At 36.6% G+C, this 17,610-nt stretch overlaps 2 protein-coding genes across 6 annotated transcripts in view; one reads left to right on the forward strand and one right to left on the reverse strand.

Annotated features, from left to right (window-relative positions):
• The window catches only part of LOC133655843 (muscarinic acetylcholine receptor M1-like), an 18,670-nt gene extending 12,182 nt beyond the window's left edge, over nucleotides 1–6,488 (forward strand). For both annotated transcript variants that reach the window (XM_062056404.1, XM_062056403.1), the window contains exons 4-6: nucleotides 626–921; nucleotides 3,547–4,199; nucleotides 4,300–6,488. In XM_062056404.1, coding sequence (XP_061912388.1) covers nucleotides 626–921; nucleotides 3,547–4,199; nucleotides 4,300–4,778 — 1,428 coding nt within the window. In that variant the 3' untranslated portion in view covers nucleotides 4,779–6,488. The remainder of the gene's footprint in view (nucleotides 1–625; nucleotides 922–3,546; nucleotides 4,200–4,299) is intronic.
• dcxr (dicarbonyl/L-xylulose reductase) overlaps nucleotides 1–17,610 on the reverse strand; it is a 51,980-nt gene that overhangs the window by 23,449 nt on the left and 10,921 nt on the right. For 2 of the 4 annotated variants that reach the window (XM_062056406.1, XM_062056408.1), the window contains exons 7-8: nucleotides 14,365–14,482; nucleotides 10,434–10,550 (exon numbers count right to left, since the gene is read on the reverse strand). In XM_062056406.1, coding sequence (XP_061912390.1) covers nucleotides 10,447–10,550; nucleotides 14,365–14,482 — 222 coding nt within the window. In that variant the 3' untranslated portion in view covers nucleotides 10,434–10,446. Of the gene's footprint in view, nucleotides 1–4,292; nucleotides 4,312–9,613; nucleotides 10,551–14,364; nucleotides 14,483–17,610 lie in introns of those variants that run through there. The other 2 variants (XM_062056409.1, XM_062056405.1) reach the window with 2 other exon arrangements.

Here is a 17,610-nt window from a genome sequence, read left to right on the forward strand (position 1 = left end):
CTTCTGAGCCAATGAGCAAACACATTGTACCATTAGAACACTGGAGTGATAGTTGCTAGAAATGGGCCTCTATACACCTATGTAGATATTGCACCAAAAACCAGACATTTGCAGCTAGAATAGTCATTTACCATATTAGCAATGTATAGAGTGTATTTCTTTAAAGTTAAGACTAGTTTAAAGTTATCTTCATTGAAAAGTACAGTGCTTTTCCTTCAAAAATAAGGACATTTCAATGTGACCCCAAACTTTTGAACGGTAGTGTATATATAAATATATACGTGTATATATATATATACAGTACACATATATATGTGTGTGTGTGTGTATATGTATATATATATATATATACATATATATATATATATATATATATATATATACATATATATATATTTATATATATATATATATATATATATATATATATATATATATATATATATATATATATATATATATATATATATATATATATATATATATATATATATATATATATATATATATATATATATATATATATACAGTATAACTGTACAAGTTAACTACTTTGTGATGTTAAATTACAGACTGAAAGCATGAATGATACCATAATTTTTTCCTCTGCTTCTTTCATCTTCAGGTTATAGTAATTGTCTTCCTTACCGGCTCACTGTCACTGGTTACAGTTGTCGGCAACATCTTAGTGATGCTGTCCTTCAAGATCAACAAGGCACTGAAGACTGTGAACAACTACTACCTCCTGAGCTTGGCGTGTGCTGACCTGACCATTGGCACACTGTCTATGAACTTGTATACCACCTATATCGTCATGGGGCAATGGGCTCTGGGACCAGTGGTCTGTGACTTGTGGCTTGCAATCGACTATGTAGCAAGTAACGCTTCCGTCATGAATCTTCTCGTCATTAGCTTTGACAGGTAACCCATTGTTTTTCTTAACTTACAGCTGTGTATAGTAAGCTACATTGGGTGTTAACACCTCATTCTGTAAGGTCGGGCTTCTGAACCGGAGGAATACAAATCCTACAGACAGAAAAAAATAGTTGCCAATAGTTGTTGAATATATTCTAGTCTGTTTAATGTTGTAGTAACTAGTGAGGCACATAAGCCGCTCACCGACAATTCAGGTGCGCGATCACTGCTTTTACGCGCCTGTACTTGTGTGTTGTGCAACACATAATTTACGGTTTATCTATACAACAAAATGTAAATAAAATGATTCCTTGAGGATTACAGTTCGTAAAAAAAAAAAATAAAAAACATTTCCGGACTTAATTAGTTATAGTACATACATATAATAGATCATATTTTATGTATTTCTGAACCCCCTCCTATAGGGATTGTGGTCCTAAATGTAGTGTTTATGCCAGGTAATGTCTTGTTTCTTGAAGATCTACACAATTTAATTTTGAACAAATGTATGCTTTTTGGACAAACATGAACGAAAGCCAGACTATGAGATAGCGCTTAAAGATTATCTTGTGGCGTAAATTGTGATCATAACAGTGTGAAAATCGAGAAAACACTGTACTCGCAATTAAATCATTAAATAGTCCTAAATTCCAAAGGCTGGCAAAGTCCAGATGCAAAAAACTTTTTTTTTGGTTTTCCAGGTAATACTAATGTTCAATGAAATTATATTGGGGAATAAATATTTAGCTAGTTCTGAAAATGATATGTAAAAGATACAGTGCATCTGTAAAGTATTCACAGCGCTTCACTTTTTCCACATTCTCTTATGTTACAGCCTTATATCAAAATGGAATACATTCATTTTTGTCAATAAAATTCCACACACAATACCCCATCATGACAATTTGAAAAGTTAAAAAATATATATTTTTTTTGCAAATGTATTAAAATCAAAACATTAAAAATCCAATGTACATAAGTATTCACAGCCTTTGCTCAATACTTTGTTGATGCACCTTTGGCAGCAATTACACCCTCAAGTCTTTTTGAATACGATGCCACAAGCTTGGCACACCTATCTTTGGGCAGTTCTGCCCATTCCTCTTTGCAGCACCTCTCAAGCTCCATCAGGTTGGATGGGAAGTATTAGTTTTCATCCAGCTTGAATCCAATCTCTTTATCCTAAATAGTCTCCCAGTTCCTGTCACTGAAAACCAGCCCCACAGCATAATGCTGCCATGTACATGTAAGTTTGTAGTCGTAAAACATTTGCAAAATGTTTCGATAAAATTTTTTTTTTAAAAATCACATTGTCATTACGGGGTATTGGAATAAGGCTGTAACAAAACAAAATGGGGGAAAATGCGCTGTGAATTGCTTGTATTCCGAAGCGTGACTTCTTCCCGGAAGTGAAAACCAGTGGTGGTCAACCAAGCCAAGATGGCTGTTGTACAGCAAGCAGCGCGCAACTATCGTAGTATGCAAGAGGCCGAGATCTTCCTCAAAAAAAGATTTGTCGAGTGACATCTAGGATTATACGTCTTCCGCGTTCCCATACATATCGAGCTATTGTTCTCCAGACGTCATTCTACAGGACAAAACAGATGGAAACTTGGAACAACATGGAGATCTAAGACCTCTCTATGTGTGGCTGGGTCAAGCAAATTGGTATCAAGACTAAATATGCATCGTTTTTGCTCAGGTAAGGTTGAGTTTTATGATTTAAATTTGCGCCTAAGATGCCATGTTTGTTGCTGTTGCACGCGCCGTTTACAAGTAGCATGATTTTATCAAAATATAACTATAGATGTCAACATTGTGTATGTGCTGAAATCTTAATTTATGATTGCTGCCTTTGGTAAAAGCTTAACTCTTGCAGGTTTTGCTCACATTAACTTTCTTTTATGTAGACATGCCGAGTTGTTACTTTTCAAAAAACTCGTAGCAAAAATGTCTTTAAGAAATACAAATAACATCAAGATAATACTTAAATGGGAAATAATAAAGGTTAAAAGTATATCACACAAACCTTTAAGAAAGTGATCAATGCTAACTGATGCATTCTTCGACTCTGCTCCCTTGGACTGGAGTGTGCGCTACTTTTATAGTATTCATTTCGTAAAATCTTTCACTCTTTCACCCTTTTTGATAACCTCTTGAGGAACTCTGAAGAAACGCTTATCCTTCTTGCGATTTGAACGATTTGTACAGCCCAAAACAACACAAGCATAGGACTAAATGGTGTCTATAGTGCCCTTTGAAAATATAGAGCTAGCTTGACCACCACACATATTTAATGGGTGGGACGTGAGCCGGACACGACATCAGTAACATCTAAGCAATACTTTCCGGATGCACTTTAAGGTTTGAGTCGATACTGTACATCAATCAATGATCCCAGAGAAAAATGTAATATAAAAGGTAATGATACTTTGTCTCATGTCCAAGAAGTATTAACATAAAATTCCCCAATGCAGCTCATCCTTAATTTGTATTTTATTTTACACAAAGACATTTCTTATTTTGAGTAACCATGATGCCTTTATTAGAAATTTTTTAAGTATGATCTACACATTTCTGTAATGGCTTCTGAACGGTGGTAGTATTAAGTCATCTATTTCTTCCCTTCAGGTATTTCTCTGTGACCAGACCTTTGACCTATCGTGCCAAGCGCACAACCAAGCGGGCCATGACCATGATTTGTTTAGCCTGGTCCATTTCTTTCATTCTCTGGGCCCCGGCCATTCTGTTTTGGCAGTATATCGTCGGTGAGCGGACGGTGCCGTCGAATGAATGCTTCATTCAGTTTCTGTCTGAGCCCATCATTACATTTTGCACTGCTATTGCTGCATTTTACTTGCCAGTCACTATCATGACAACCCTGTTTTGGAAGATCTTTCAGGAGACAGAGAAACGTGTTAAGGATATGGAGGGTCTTAAGGGTTCTGGTGCTGGAAAAAAACAAACTCAGGGGAGTGTAGCTGGAGGCGATGGAGCGAGTAATAGCCAGAAGGAGAATTCTGCGTCATCGAAACAAATGAGGTCCACAAACAGGAGTGATGAGCAAAATCAGCTGCCTTCAGAGGACAAGGCCCACACCGGTCAGAGAACATGTGGTGCTTTCTTCAGCCGGTGTTCATCCCTGCTACTAAGATGCCGTGGATCCAGAAGCGCTGATAATACTGCACCAGCAGAGCAGGGTAGCTGTGACAATCTTAACAACAATGAAGCTTCAGAGGGCGAAGAAGAAGTAAATGATGCAGACCAATCAAGGCTTCCTGCAGGTTGGACATAAAAAGCCTAACAAGACTTTCTAAAAAACGTACCTCAAGGAAGCAATGTCAAAACTAATGTCTTACCTTTCTGTCTATCTATTGTCTTTAGATGGGGAGAAGTCTAAAAGGGTGAAGAACAAAGATACAAAATCTCAGTCAAACCCTACACAGCCGGCTGAGACATCTCCCGAAAACACCTCAATGAAAGATGGGAGCACGGCAAAAAGGTTTGCCTCTAAATCCAAGACCGAGGTTAACAAGCGCAAAAATGAAAAAAAGGCAAATGACAAGAAAGCAGCACGGACACTGAGTGCCATCCTCTTCGCCTTCATTACTACTTGGTTGCCATACAATATCATGGTCTTGGTCAACACATTCTGCCAGGACTGTATCCCGGGAACTCTTTGGGAACTGGGATATTGGTTGTGTTATGTTAACAGCACAGTCAACCCCATGTGCTATGCCCTGTGTAACAAGACTTTTCGAACAACTTTCCGGGATATTTTGATGTGCCAGTGGAAAAACAAAGGCAAGCCTCAATGTCATCAGAGGAATCCTGCGGCTTGCCGGAAAAAAGATCAAAGGTAGACAACATGTAAAGTTAAATATAATTTGGATGGATTACAATGAGGAAATTGCCAAAAGAATTGTTTGGAAACATTAGGAAAAAAACAACATTCAAAAGACAGCACTTTGCAAAAGTCTTAGGCCTCCACTATTTTTATTGTTGGAATTATTTGATTTTATTATGATTGAGCAGTTATTTTCACACAGTAAAGAGTAAGTAGTAGAGCTTACACAAAAACTATTTCAAACAAACTTTGTTGCTAATGAAGAATCTGTCAAAATAAAGGGTCGTAATATTGCAGTTCAAGTTCTCCAAAAATTGGTCCACGCCTTCTGTCAGTTTATCATCCTCTATGTAAAACGATGTAACCTGCTAACTAAGATATTAGATTTGGACTTGGCCTGCATTCTTTAGACTGACATTCTAGTTATACTGTATGTGGTTATCAAAGTGTTGCTAAAACATGGTAATTAATGGTGTTCAGACTTTTGTACAGTGCTGTACATGGTCACAGTCAGTGTCAGAAATTCCTATGCACTCACCAAAGATTTGGGGGTTTGTAGCTTTTAGTGATTGCGTCATTCTTTTTCTGGACCAGTGTCATAGAACAATTAATATACCGACTTCGGGAAAAAGCGGTTACTGTATGACATTTTCTAACTGTTTCTTTAAAGTTAAATATGAAAAAACACAGACCTAATTGATGCCAGTGGTGCCTTACCAGTGCCTCAACTTTTGGGAAATGTGAGCCTTTAAGTTGCGAGCAAAAATGTGGGTTAGGGGCCAGCTTTAGATACTGTACTTCCCCCCTGCTAGTTGGTGTAGCAAATGTCCCAGTGAACTCCATGAGATACACCCAACTTTTGGTTTCTCAATTTCTATCATTAGCTAATTGCTCGACAGACACAACTTTGTTTTTCTAACCATGGGAACAAAGATTGTGAAGGACAGTGCTGTGAAGAAGAAGTGGATGTTCTTCTTTGAATTAAAGAAAGACATCATCAACAACATGACTGAGGTTTGCGTTGGAAAAGCAGTACGTGCATAACTGCTACAACCTGTGCCAAACTGACGAAGGAGCCGAAAAGTTATGACTATGCCAGCGTTATAATTATCTCTAAAGGGACGATATTTTTCCATAAAAATATGGAGAAGCTGTGGATGGTGTATTTGACATAAAAAGAGCTTGCAGGAGATACTGTAAAAGTCTGCTCTCCAAGGTAAACACTGTACATCACAGGTGTCAAACGGCCGGCCCGCGGGACCATTTGAAAATCAAAATGCAGCTGACCTGCATGGAGAATTACAGCAAATAAGAACCTTAACTAACTATGAAAACACAGTTAACAGGAAACAATTGCTCCTCAGAGGCATCCTCAGACCTGCAAAGTCTTTAGGGTTCTGCGGAAGACTCCCAGAAGCTCCCCTTGTCTGCCGATATTCTAACTGAAGTTACAAACCTCCTGGATTCTGCCGTTTTTGTATGCCAATAATATATTGTAGCTTTTGTCCGGATGTTCAAAGGATAACTAGGACAAGGTTGATCAACAATCACTTCATTAAAACGAACAAAAACAACATCCTTGGCATCAGTTAATCATGTTCGGCCCGCAATCTAAAGTGTATTTTGAATTTTGGCCCCCTCTGCAAAGAGTTGGACATGCCTGCTATACATCATTATTGCATTACTTTATTTCATAAAACTACTGTATTTGTTAGTAGTACATTCTATTGTACGGAGCCCCTAAAGGGACATGGGAATTTTTTTTTTTTAGACATGTATCTCGTGGCCACGAGAAAGTATCTCGTGGCCACGAGAAAGTATCTCGTGGCCACGAGAAAGTATCTCGTGGCCACGAGAAACTTTTTATAAAAAAAAAAAAAAAAAAAAAAAATTTAATTTTTTTTTTTTTTTTTTTTTTTTTTATAAAAAGTTTCTCGTGGCCACGAGAAACTTTCTCGTGGCCACGAGAAACTTTCTCGTGCGCACGAGAAAGTTTCTCGTGGCCACGAGAAAGCATTGGATGCGTGCTGATGGTTTAGTGTGTGTTAAAATGGCAGTTTAGGAGTTAATATGGCTGTATTTCCAGATAGGACTTTCCCCGATGTGTGTTGTGGCAAAATGTGAATGCTTGATTAGTAGGTGTGAGACAAACACTTTATCTTCCTGGTTATTGTAACGCTACGTGTTTGACATTATTTAAGACTTTATCATGCCCGGGAAAGGACAGTTTTCCTCTTCTGTGGCTGTGGGGGGTGGGCGTGGCTTGCGGACCTGCAGTGAAGCGGAGTGTGTCAGTTAGTCCCATGTTGATGTGATCAAACTTCTTTCTTGCTTGGAAGATACACACACAATTGTAACTGTTATTTCTTCCTGCACATAATAAATATGTACAACGTGTTTGGATGTATTCATTTATGTAAAATTGTCATTAAATGTAATATTGCCTGACAAAAAGTGATACGACGTACGTAATATTTTGATATTTACACATCGCATATTTACACACGCGCATCTGACTAGAATACCCTTATGTGCATTACATATATCAACATCAACTACCTACTGTACTGTTTACTTGTTGAAATACCCTTTTTAGAACAAATATTTACCCACATAATTTATATGTGTATATATAATATATATATATGTGTATGTATGTATATGCATATATATATATATGTATGTATGTGTATCTATATATATATATATATATATATATATATATATATATATATATATATATATATATATATATATATATATATATGTATATGTATATATATATATATATATATATATATATATATATATATATATATATATATATATATATATATATATATATATACATATTATGTATAAGCATGTATATATATACTCTACCGTTTAAAAGTTTGGGGTCACATTGAAATGTCCTTATTTTTGAAGGAAAAGCACTGTACTTTTCAATGAAGATAACTTTCAACTAGTCTTAACTTTAAAGAAATACACTCTATACATTGCTAATGTGGTAAATGACTATTCTAGCTGCAAATGTCTGGTTTTTGGTGCAATATGTACATAGGTGTATAGAGGCCCATTTCCAGCAACTATCACTCCAGTGTTCTAATGGTACAATGTGTTTGCTCATTGGCTCAGAAGGCTAACTGATGATTAGAAAACCCTTGTGCAATCATGTTCACACATCTGAAAACACTTTAGCTCGTTACAGAAGCTACAAAACGGACCTTCCTTTGAGCAGATTGAGTTTCTGGAGCATCACATTTGTGGGGTCAATTAAACGCTCAAAATGGCCAGAAAAAGAGAACTTTCATCTGAAACTCGACAGTCTATTCTTGTTCTTAGAAATGAAGGCTATTCCACAAAATTGTTTGGGTGACCCCAAACTTTTGAACGGTAGTGTATATATATATATTATATTACTGTAACTTGTTCTTAAAAATAGTAGTTATTTTGTTTGTCAAATTTAGTGTTTGTGTGTATATATGTATACTGTATATATTTATGTGTGTTTCTTCCTATACAGTATACATGTATATGTGTGTGTGTGCGTGTATATACTGTATATATATATATATATATATATATATATATATATATATATATATATATATATATATATATATATATGTATATATATATATATATATATATATATATGCATATACATACATACACATATATATATATTATATATACACATATAAATTATGTGGGTAGATATTTGCTCTAAAAAGGGTATTTCAACAAGTAAACAGTACAGTAGGTAGTTGATGTTGATATATGTAATGCACATAAGGGTATTCTAGTCAGATGCGCGTGTGTAAATATGCGATGTGTAAATATCAAAATATTACGTACGTCGTATCACTTTTTGTCAGGCAATATTACATTTAATGACAATTTTACATAAATGAATACATCCAAACACGTTGTACATATTTATTATGTGCAGGAAGAAATAACAGTTACAATTGTGTGTGTATCTTCCAAGCAAGAAAGAAGTTTGATCACATCAACATGGGACTAACTGGCACACTCCGCTTCACTGCAGGTCCGCAAGCCACGCCCACCCCCCACAGCCACAGAAGAGGAAAACTGTCCTTTCCCGGGCATGATAAAGTCTTAAATAATGTCAAACACGTAGCGTTACAATAACCAGGAAGATAAAGTGTTTGTCTCACACCTACTAATCAAGCATTCACATTTTGCCACAACACACATGGGGGAAAGTCCTATCTGGAAATACAGCCATATTAACTCCTAAACTGCCATTTTAACACACACTAAACCATCAGCACGCATCCAATGCTTTCTCGTGCGCACGAGAAAGTTTCTCGTGGCCACGAGAAAGTTTCTCGTGGCCACGAGAAACTTTTTATAAAAATTTTTTTTTTTTTTTTTTTTTTATTTATTTTTTTTTTTTTTTATAAAAAGTTTCTCGTGGCCACGAGAAAGTTTCTCGTGGCCACGAGATACTTTCTCGTGGCCACGAGATACATGTCTAAAAAAAAAAAAATTCCCATGTCCCTTTAGGGGCTCCGTACTATTGTATTGTTTTCCTACAATATTTGTTATCTAGAAGTGTGTTTTGTCTTACTATAAAGCATGTGACATGTTAAAATTGTGTTTTTGGGAGGCTTAGAACAGATTATTTGATTCCCATTCATTTCAATGGAGAATATTGATTTTGAATACGAGTATTTTGAGATACTACAGTATCTCTGTCACAAAACAAATTAAACTCGTATGTCAAGGCACAACTGTACTATAGCCTATACACAAGCGTATGTAGGTCATTTTCTAACTTGTCAAATTTGGTCTGAAATGAACAAAACAAAATCAAACATATTTGTTTTTAAATATTTGGATGTTTTACTTCATCACGTGTAGAAAGACTTTACGATAGTGACTGTCCAGCAAATCAAGGGAATCATCAGTTCACTGTGATAAAGGTGTTGTCAAACTAAATTATTGTGCATGTTCCAAATCAATTTTAATCATAAGCATAACAATGCTTCAAAACATTCAATGAAGTTTAACAAATGGATTTACTAAAATATTAGAATAATTGCAAATACTGTAAGTGTGCTTTTGTCAATTTCATGTAAAAATATGTTTTGTGATGAAAATGACATTGTGTGGTGGAAAAGACACAGCATTACCAACCATGTCCACTGTTAACACAAGGTGATTATGAAACATAACGTTATTTAAACTTAAAGTTCATGCACACACACAACAGGTGGTAAAGTACTAATTCCTGCTCTATGTGCAGAAACCTGCAGGCAAGTTGAACTCATTTGACTTGTTGGAAGGAAAACGATAGTTTGTGGCAATCAATGCCATTATATACTGTACGAAATGTGTTTAAATTCAGTGTTTTGGCCATAAAACTGTCAAACTTGGACATGGATGATTTCTTTTATCCTTCATAATCAAGATACATTTGTGGGAATGAACCTAACGTGCCCCTGAGGCTCTGGGACCAGCTGTCTAATGTGATGTGTGGTTTATTCACATCTTGTACATAACTATATCAGACTCAATGTAACCACTAATGCCATCCATAGTGTGTGTGATTGGTTTGGTGTACCAGTCTTCAAGTTACAGTAAAGACTGGACCTGTTCCTCGTCTCAGTGTGTATCTATGTTAGATATAGAATGTTACCTATGGTGCTCGTTTAACAGGCCAGGAAGCCTCCATCAACTGGAAGAGTCACTCCATTAGTCATTGAGCTCTTATCGCTCAGCAGGAACAAAATGCTGTTCACTACTTCATCAACCTCTGCAAAAAAAACACAAAAAGAAAGTAGTTAACACTTTGGTGTGTTTTAAGTCACATTAAAAGTTTAAACCGTAAAATCTGGCTTTTTTTTTTTAATGCAAAGTTCTGCAGGTGCCCAAACATCAACTGTGTGAAGCTAGCGCCCCTTGTCCTGGCAAATATTAAAATACAATGCAATAAGTTTGAGCCATAAACATTTTTTTGCGATATTAATGTATTTCAAAAAGTGATGTCCCCACCTTGTTAAAATCTTACCAAACTTGTCCCAACCATTTGTGCTGTCAAAAAACCCCAATTTGTGCTATAATGGTTTAAATGTTATTACCGTTTTGTTATTATTCATCCGTAGGCTCCACACCTAGTACACATCTCAATTTGTGCTATTGTTTTTTCAGTATCAACCCGCACATCACTATGTGTGTGAATGATAATCAAACCTTAGAGGGGAACTGCACTTTTGCCTGCCTATCATTCACAATCATTATTAAAGACAAGCACACTTATGTTCTTTTTTTAAATACAATCTAACTAGTAAATAAATGCAAGCAAAAGTCTGTCTACGAAATGTTGACAAAAACAGCCTAACCTTAAACCTCAGTAAAACTAAAATAATGCTATTCGGTAACAATAGAAGAGAAAGTCAAACCCCAATCCAAATAGACGGACTAGACATTGAAAGAGTAAATTAAATCAACATTTTTGGGTGGAATAATTGATAACAGGAACTGGAAATCTCATGTAAAAAAGCATACAACATTAGGTGGTCAAGAAACACATCAATAATGAAGACAGGAAAATATGGATTGGACAAAAAAATCACTTTATATAACTCTACTGCTCGCTAGTGTTACCAAATTATACCAGTTATTGTGTAGAAATATGGGGAAACAACTACAAAAGTACACTTCGTAACTAACGGTGTTTTAAAAAAGGTCAGTTAGTATGATACATAGTGTTGGATATTAATGATGTGCGGGTCGATACTGAAATATCAATACCGCCGATACGAGTTCCTTATGCTCTGATATCGATTCTCAAATAAAAATATCCATACTTTTACTATTTTCCCACCACTTGTGGCAGTAATGACCATCTCAAACAAACAGAATAAGTCTAGAGCTAAAGCCATGGAGAAGTTTCTTAAGCGCCAAAAATATGACTTAAGTGGTGAAGCAGCAACACTTACTACTTTTAAAATTTTACCAGATACATTAGGTATATTTTCATAAAGTATTGTTATTGGATCGGTATCGCCGATACCAACCGAAATGTTACTCAGTATTGGATCGGGGAAAAAAATATCAGTCACTATTGGATTCAGCAAACACTCAAATTATTTATTTATTGAATCAAAAATGTTGAAATTCAACGACATGGGGGATTTGCAAACAGCCAAAAATGTGTACAAAGCATACTATAACCTAAAACCAAAGAAAGTACAACAATTACGTATAACCGCTAAATGTGGGTCCTTACCATTAGCGCTTCTAATAAAAATATCACTAATACCGTATTTTCCGGACTATAAGGCACACTTAAAATCCTTTTTTTTCACCTCAAAACTCGACAGTGCGCCTTATAACCCGGTGCGCCTAATGTACGGAATAATTCTGGTTTAGCTTACCGACCTCGAAGCCATTTTATTTGGTACATGGTGAAATGTGTGACCAGTAGATGGCAGTCAAACATAAGAGATTTATTAGCCTTTATTTAACCAGGTAAAATCCCATTGAGATCAAAGATCTCTTTTCCAAGGGAGACCTGGCCAAGAGGGCAGCAGCAAGGTTACATTAAAAAAAGTAAACAAATACATAAAACATCACATTTACGACATTAAAACTTGCTCACATAACACATGTGCATACAGACAAGGTAGACTGCAGTCCTTTCACAGAAGCTTTTAACTCATTCAACGTAACAAGGGTTTGAAGTTTAATATTCGATTGTAGGTTATTCCAAGCCTTCGCTGCTGAAAACCTAAATGCTTTCTTGCCCAGTTCAGTTCTTACTTTGGGGACGACACATTGCAGAACATTCATTGAACGAAGATTGTGACTTCCTTGTTTCTTTGTTAAAAGACAAGACAGATAAGATGGAGTGATACCCAGAATGGTTTTGTAGATGAAAACATACCAATGATTGAGGCGTCAAGCACATAAAGATGATACGTGCAGACTGCAATATGATGGCAGTCATACACAAGATATATGTGTAGACTGCAATATGACTCAAGTAAACAACACCAACATTTTATATATTCCATTGAAAATATAGAACATTACACACGGCGCTCAAAAATCCATCAAAATGTTTTAGTACGACTTTGGTAAGCTATGAAGCCGCACTGCTTGATGGATTGTACTGTGCTACAGCATACGAGTATTATTATGGTGTGTATAAGGTAAGACATTATCTGGCGTTTTGTTCTTGTTTTTCTCTATCTTCTTGTTATGGGACATTCATCCTCCGCTGTTGCCATTTCTAATATAAAGTAGTGTAAAGTTCTTACTTATATCTGTCAGTAAACTCACCATGAAAGCGCTAAAACGTACCGGTGTAGTGAGTTTACATTATTCACCCAAGGGTATTAGAGAGTACCGATCGGACGTTTTTTCACAGGGCACATTTCCGGCGTTGTTGTTGCATTATTGAGCCACGGATGAGGAGATGCTGCTCCGTTATTGATTTAAGTAAAGTCTGAATGTCATTAAAACAGATAGCGCCATCTTTTGACACTTTTTCCACTCCCGTTCTTGCACGCTACACCGCTACAACAAAGATGACGGGGAGAAGACGCTGCAGAAGGTGAGCCACGTAAATAAGACCACCCACACAACGGCGCATCATGAAGCGACTGTCAGAAAGCGGCTTGAAGATGATCTGTAAAAGATTATCTATGCAACATTTTGACCAAAGAACCACCATTACATGTTATGTACAACACAAGGAAGTGTTTTTAAATTAGAAAAAAAATAAATAAATATGACTACTTTAATGTGCCTGTGTGCCTTATATATGAAAAAAGATCGAAAATAGACCATTCATTGGCAGTGCGCCTTATAATCCGGTGCGCCCTAAGGTCTGGAAAATACGGTATTTGGTTAATATTCAGGTCACGAAATGTAAATGGAGTATTGTTGGCAGTTTTTTGGATGGTTTTTTGAGGGCTTTATGGTCTGGTTACATGTAATGACGTCATGGCTCCCATTGGCTACATTGTAAGCGGAATTGTATGTACGTTTATTTAATTGGAATGCATTAAAAAAAAGTTTTCTTGTCCCTCACAAGAATTAGAAGGAACATTTTAAAAATGTGCAGTTCCCCTAAATAACATTCACACCATAATAGCACAAATGTTTTTTTGACAGCAAAAACGTTTCGGACATGTTTGGTGATGTGAGGGGGCTGGCTGACATCACTGCATGGTCAAAAATGTATTTTAGAATTACTTAAAAACCTAAACAACACAAACTGGCACAAACAAATAGGAGTGGAATTTCAATATTTGCAACGACAAGGTGGGCCATCTACACACAGGTCCAAAACCCTCATCATGCCCATTTTTGCAGGTACAAAAAATAAGAATCAGGCAATATTAAAATAATAAAAATACTGTGACTATAAAGTTGTAATATTACAAAGAAGTTTCCATACCCCCAAAAAAAGAACTATTAAACAGGACTATATTCATCCATTCAGAGGTTTAGAGGACAAGGTTAATCACAGGGAAAACTTAGAATTCCATAAATCAATATCAAAAAAGCAAAAGCCAAGCGATACAGTAAACAGAAGAGCCAAGTCTGCTGGTTCTGACCTGCAAAGCGGCCGAGCGGGATACGGGATGTCATGGTCTTGGCTTTTTCTGGGTCACTCCAACCTGAGCGTCCCATTTCCGTCATCACCACAGTGGGGTTCACACTGTTCACTCGGATCTATAGCAACACAACGTCACATCTTCACTAACAGTCAAGAAGGACAATGTAAACATTCAGTAAATGAAAGCAAGAAAATAATAATCTCCCGCTGTACATTTGTCATTTAGTTCACCAGAATATGCATCATCATATTTGATTTTAGGTTTTGGTTTACAGAATTTTGCACATTTTTACGGCTTAATGGCAGTCAACAATTTTACAATCTTACGTTGAAATTGCCTCTATTGTTAATTAAAGTTTCAGTATGACCCTGAAACTGAGTTGAACGACATCACTGTAATGGATGTTTCAGGTGTCTCAATTGAAGCATTTAGACTAGATTTGACAGTTTTCTGCAAGTCTCTATAACATTTTATTACGTGTGGTGTACACTGCATCCAAACCTCAAGTGCGATGTATAGTTTCACCTTTCCGGAGCGCTGGACGTATTGCAGCCTTAGAACAAAAGCACTTAAGTCGATTAGAGAATACGTGGAAGACGATATGTCGCAGGGAACGCCCACATTTGAGGGTTGCTCCACCCAAAGTGGAACAGACTTAAATCGTGCGGGAGAATGCTGTGTAGCCAGAATCAATGCAGTTGCGCACCATTTTTTACTTAAGCACTTGGCAGAATCTGTCCACACATAGTATATACTATATGTAGTATAGAGTGTGCGACTATCGATACATCTTAAAGGGACAATTTGTTGTCATTTTGTGTATGGTAGAGACAGGGTTTCCCCTCGATTTCTATGATACCTGTGGCGATGGGGCCGTGGTCACCATGACATCATTGCATAATTTGCTATGATGATATGATTTTCTTTCAAAAGCTAAAAAATATATTGAATAAATAAATTTTAAAACAAATATATTAATAATTAGTATGAACATATCTGTTTACATTGTTTTGCCATATTTTCAATTGTTGTGCTTATTGTACAATGTATATTTTGTTAAGAATTTTTCAAGTGTCTAGACACTTTTAATGACTTTTTTATTGAAGACGGCTAGCAACAAATTGAACATATTTTTCTGGTGTTTTTATAGACAGTACTCGTGTTTACAGACTCTTCTTCTGTCCCTCGATATCTCTGACAAATATGCGAGCTGCAGCGAGCATAACGTCACACTTGCTTCGAGCTGCTGCTCCAGTTAGACTTTCTCTCCTTAAAAGCCACCATTGTCCTTCTAATATTTGCACATTTTGTAGATTGCTGTCCGCAGGTATATCTCTGATACATTAAAGTTACGTCCAAATCGCAGACATGCTGACAACGCTCCAGACAATCGCGTCCGTCTTGTTTACATCTTGTTTCGGCCTCGCTGTTTTCTGTGATCAAATTCTCTTTTTAGTGGCCGAGTTTAGGTGCATCACTAGACAATAGTGCGCAAATAATAGGATGTACTGTATATATACATTCATACTGTAACGACCTGCTGGCGGTAATGTTATATGTTCCTGTGCTTTTAAATTAATGTACATTTTTCCAATGATCACAATTGTGAATTCTGTGCCTGAAAGCGGATTGGTGGAGAATGAGGAAGTGTTGTTGTGTGTATGGGGTAAGGTTGTACGGTAAACGAGTACTATAAAGTACCGCAGTACTAGTGAATTAAAAACGGTACTATACCGCTTCTGAAATATACTTTTTTTTATTTTATGGACACGACAGCACGCTGTCGTTGCTGGTAAAAGGAGCAGAGGCGCATGTTAAACAACACACATGCACGTAGTACTTACAAGCAGAAACAGAGTTCCGACGCTGAAGCGCCGCTCTGGCAGAGGAGCTTTAAAACCGCTAGCTAGCGGCTAACGTCCATTCGCAGTCGGCAGTGTTTTATCTACTTTTAAATCACTAATCCTCGCCTCCATGGGAACAAATAAACTATGTTTCTTACAAGTCTCATCCCTGCAGGACAAGAAATAGCTAAACATGCTTCACTACACACCATAGGAGGATACAATAGCTAACCACTAACAGCAAGCCCAGCGCTCCTGAATGTAAACAAATGCCAGAAGTGGATCTACACAGACACAGACTGTAACGATACCAAGTACAAGAGCGTATATAGTCGATACTACTGTGATTGCATCAATATTTTTTGTATCACAAAATCTTTTGTCTGTTTTAAATGTTTGTAAACCCAGGAAGTACCGTAATTTCCGGACTATAAGCTGCACCCGACTATAAGCCGCACCAGCTAAATTTAGGGGAAAATACAGATTGCTCCATATATAAGCCGCACCCGACTATAAGCCGCAGGGTTTTGATGTGTAATTACCGTAGTATATAGGGGTTCCTGCTACCACAGAGGGGATTGTCGGGACAGAGATGACAGTTTGGGAACGCAAAGCGTCCCATTTATTAACTATAAATCTTTCAATCATTCAATCAAACTTTCACATCTTTGACATGGCGAACAGCATTCGTGCAGAGTACAAATAATACAACGGTGCAAAGTAACACAAAGTGCTCGCATGTACGATATCAAAATAACCAGCCTACCGGTATATGAAAAGTCAGTCTTTAATCATTGTGTCATCGTCTTCCTCCTGCGTACTAAAACCACCGAAATCCTCTTCGTCGGTGTCGGAGAAGAACAGGCCGTAAATAAGCCGCACCCTTGTATAAGCCACAGGGACCAGAACGAGGGGAAAAAGTAGCGGCTTATAGTCCGGAAAAATACAGTATGTCCATGGACACAGGAGAGTTTTAAATATGACCAATGTGTGACTCTGTCACTACTTGGTATTGGTTGGATACCAACATTTGTAGTATCACCCAAAACTTTGTTAAAATATCAAACAACAAAATAATAAGTGAATATTACATTTTAACATAAGTGTAGATGGAACATGTTCAAACAGACAATGAACAAGTAGATATAAAATGTATTTTCTATCACTTGTCCCTCATAATTTTGACAAGATAATAGAACAGAAAATGACACAATATGTTACTGCATACGTCAGCAGACTAATTAGGAGTCTTTGTAACCTGTTTGCTTACTTACTACTGAAAGAGAAGTTGTCTAGTATGTTCACTATCTTATTAAATGCCAAAATTGTTCTTTGATTGCAATAAGAAACATATATTAAATGTATCATAAGATTATCTGTTAAAATAAGGAAAATATGT

This window comes from Entelurus aequoreus, linkage group LG08 (genome assembly GCF_033978785.1).
Source record: "Entelurus aequoreus isolate RoL-2023_Sb linkage group LG08, RoL_Eaeq_v1.1, whole genome shotgun sequence".
In the NCBI taxonomy this organism is placed as follows: Eukaryota; Metazoa; Chordata; class Actinopteri; order Syngnathiformes; family Syngnathidae; genus Entelurus; species Entelurus aequoreus.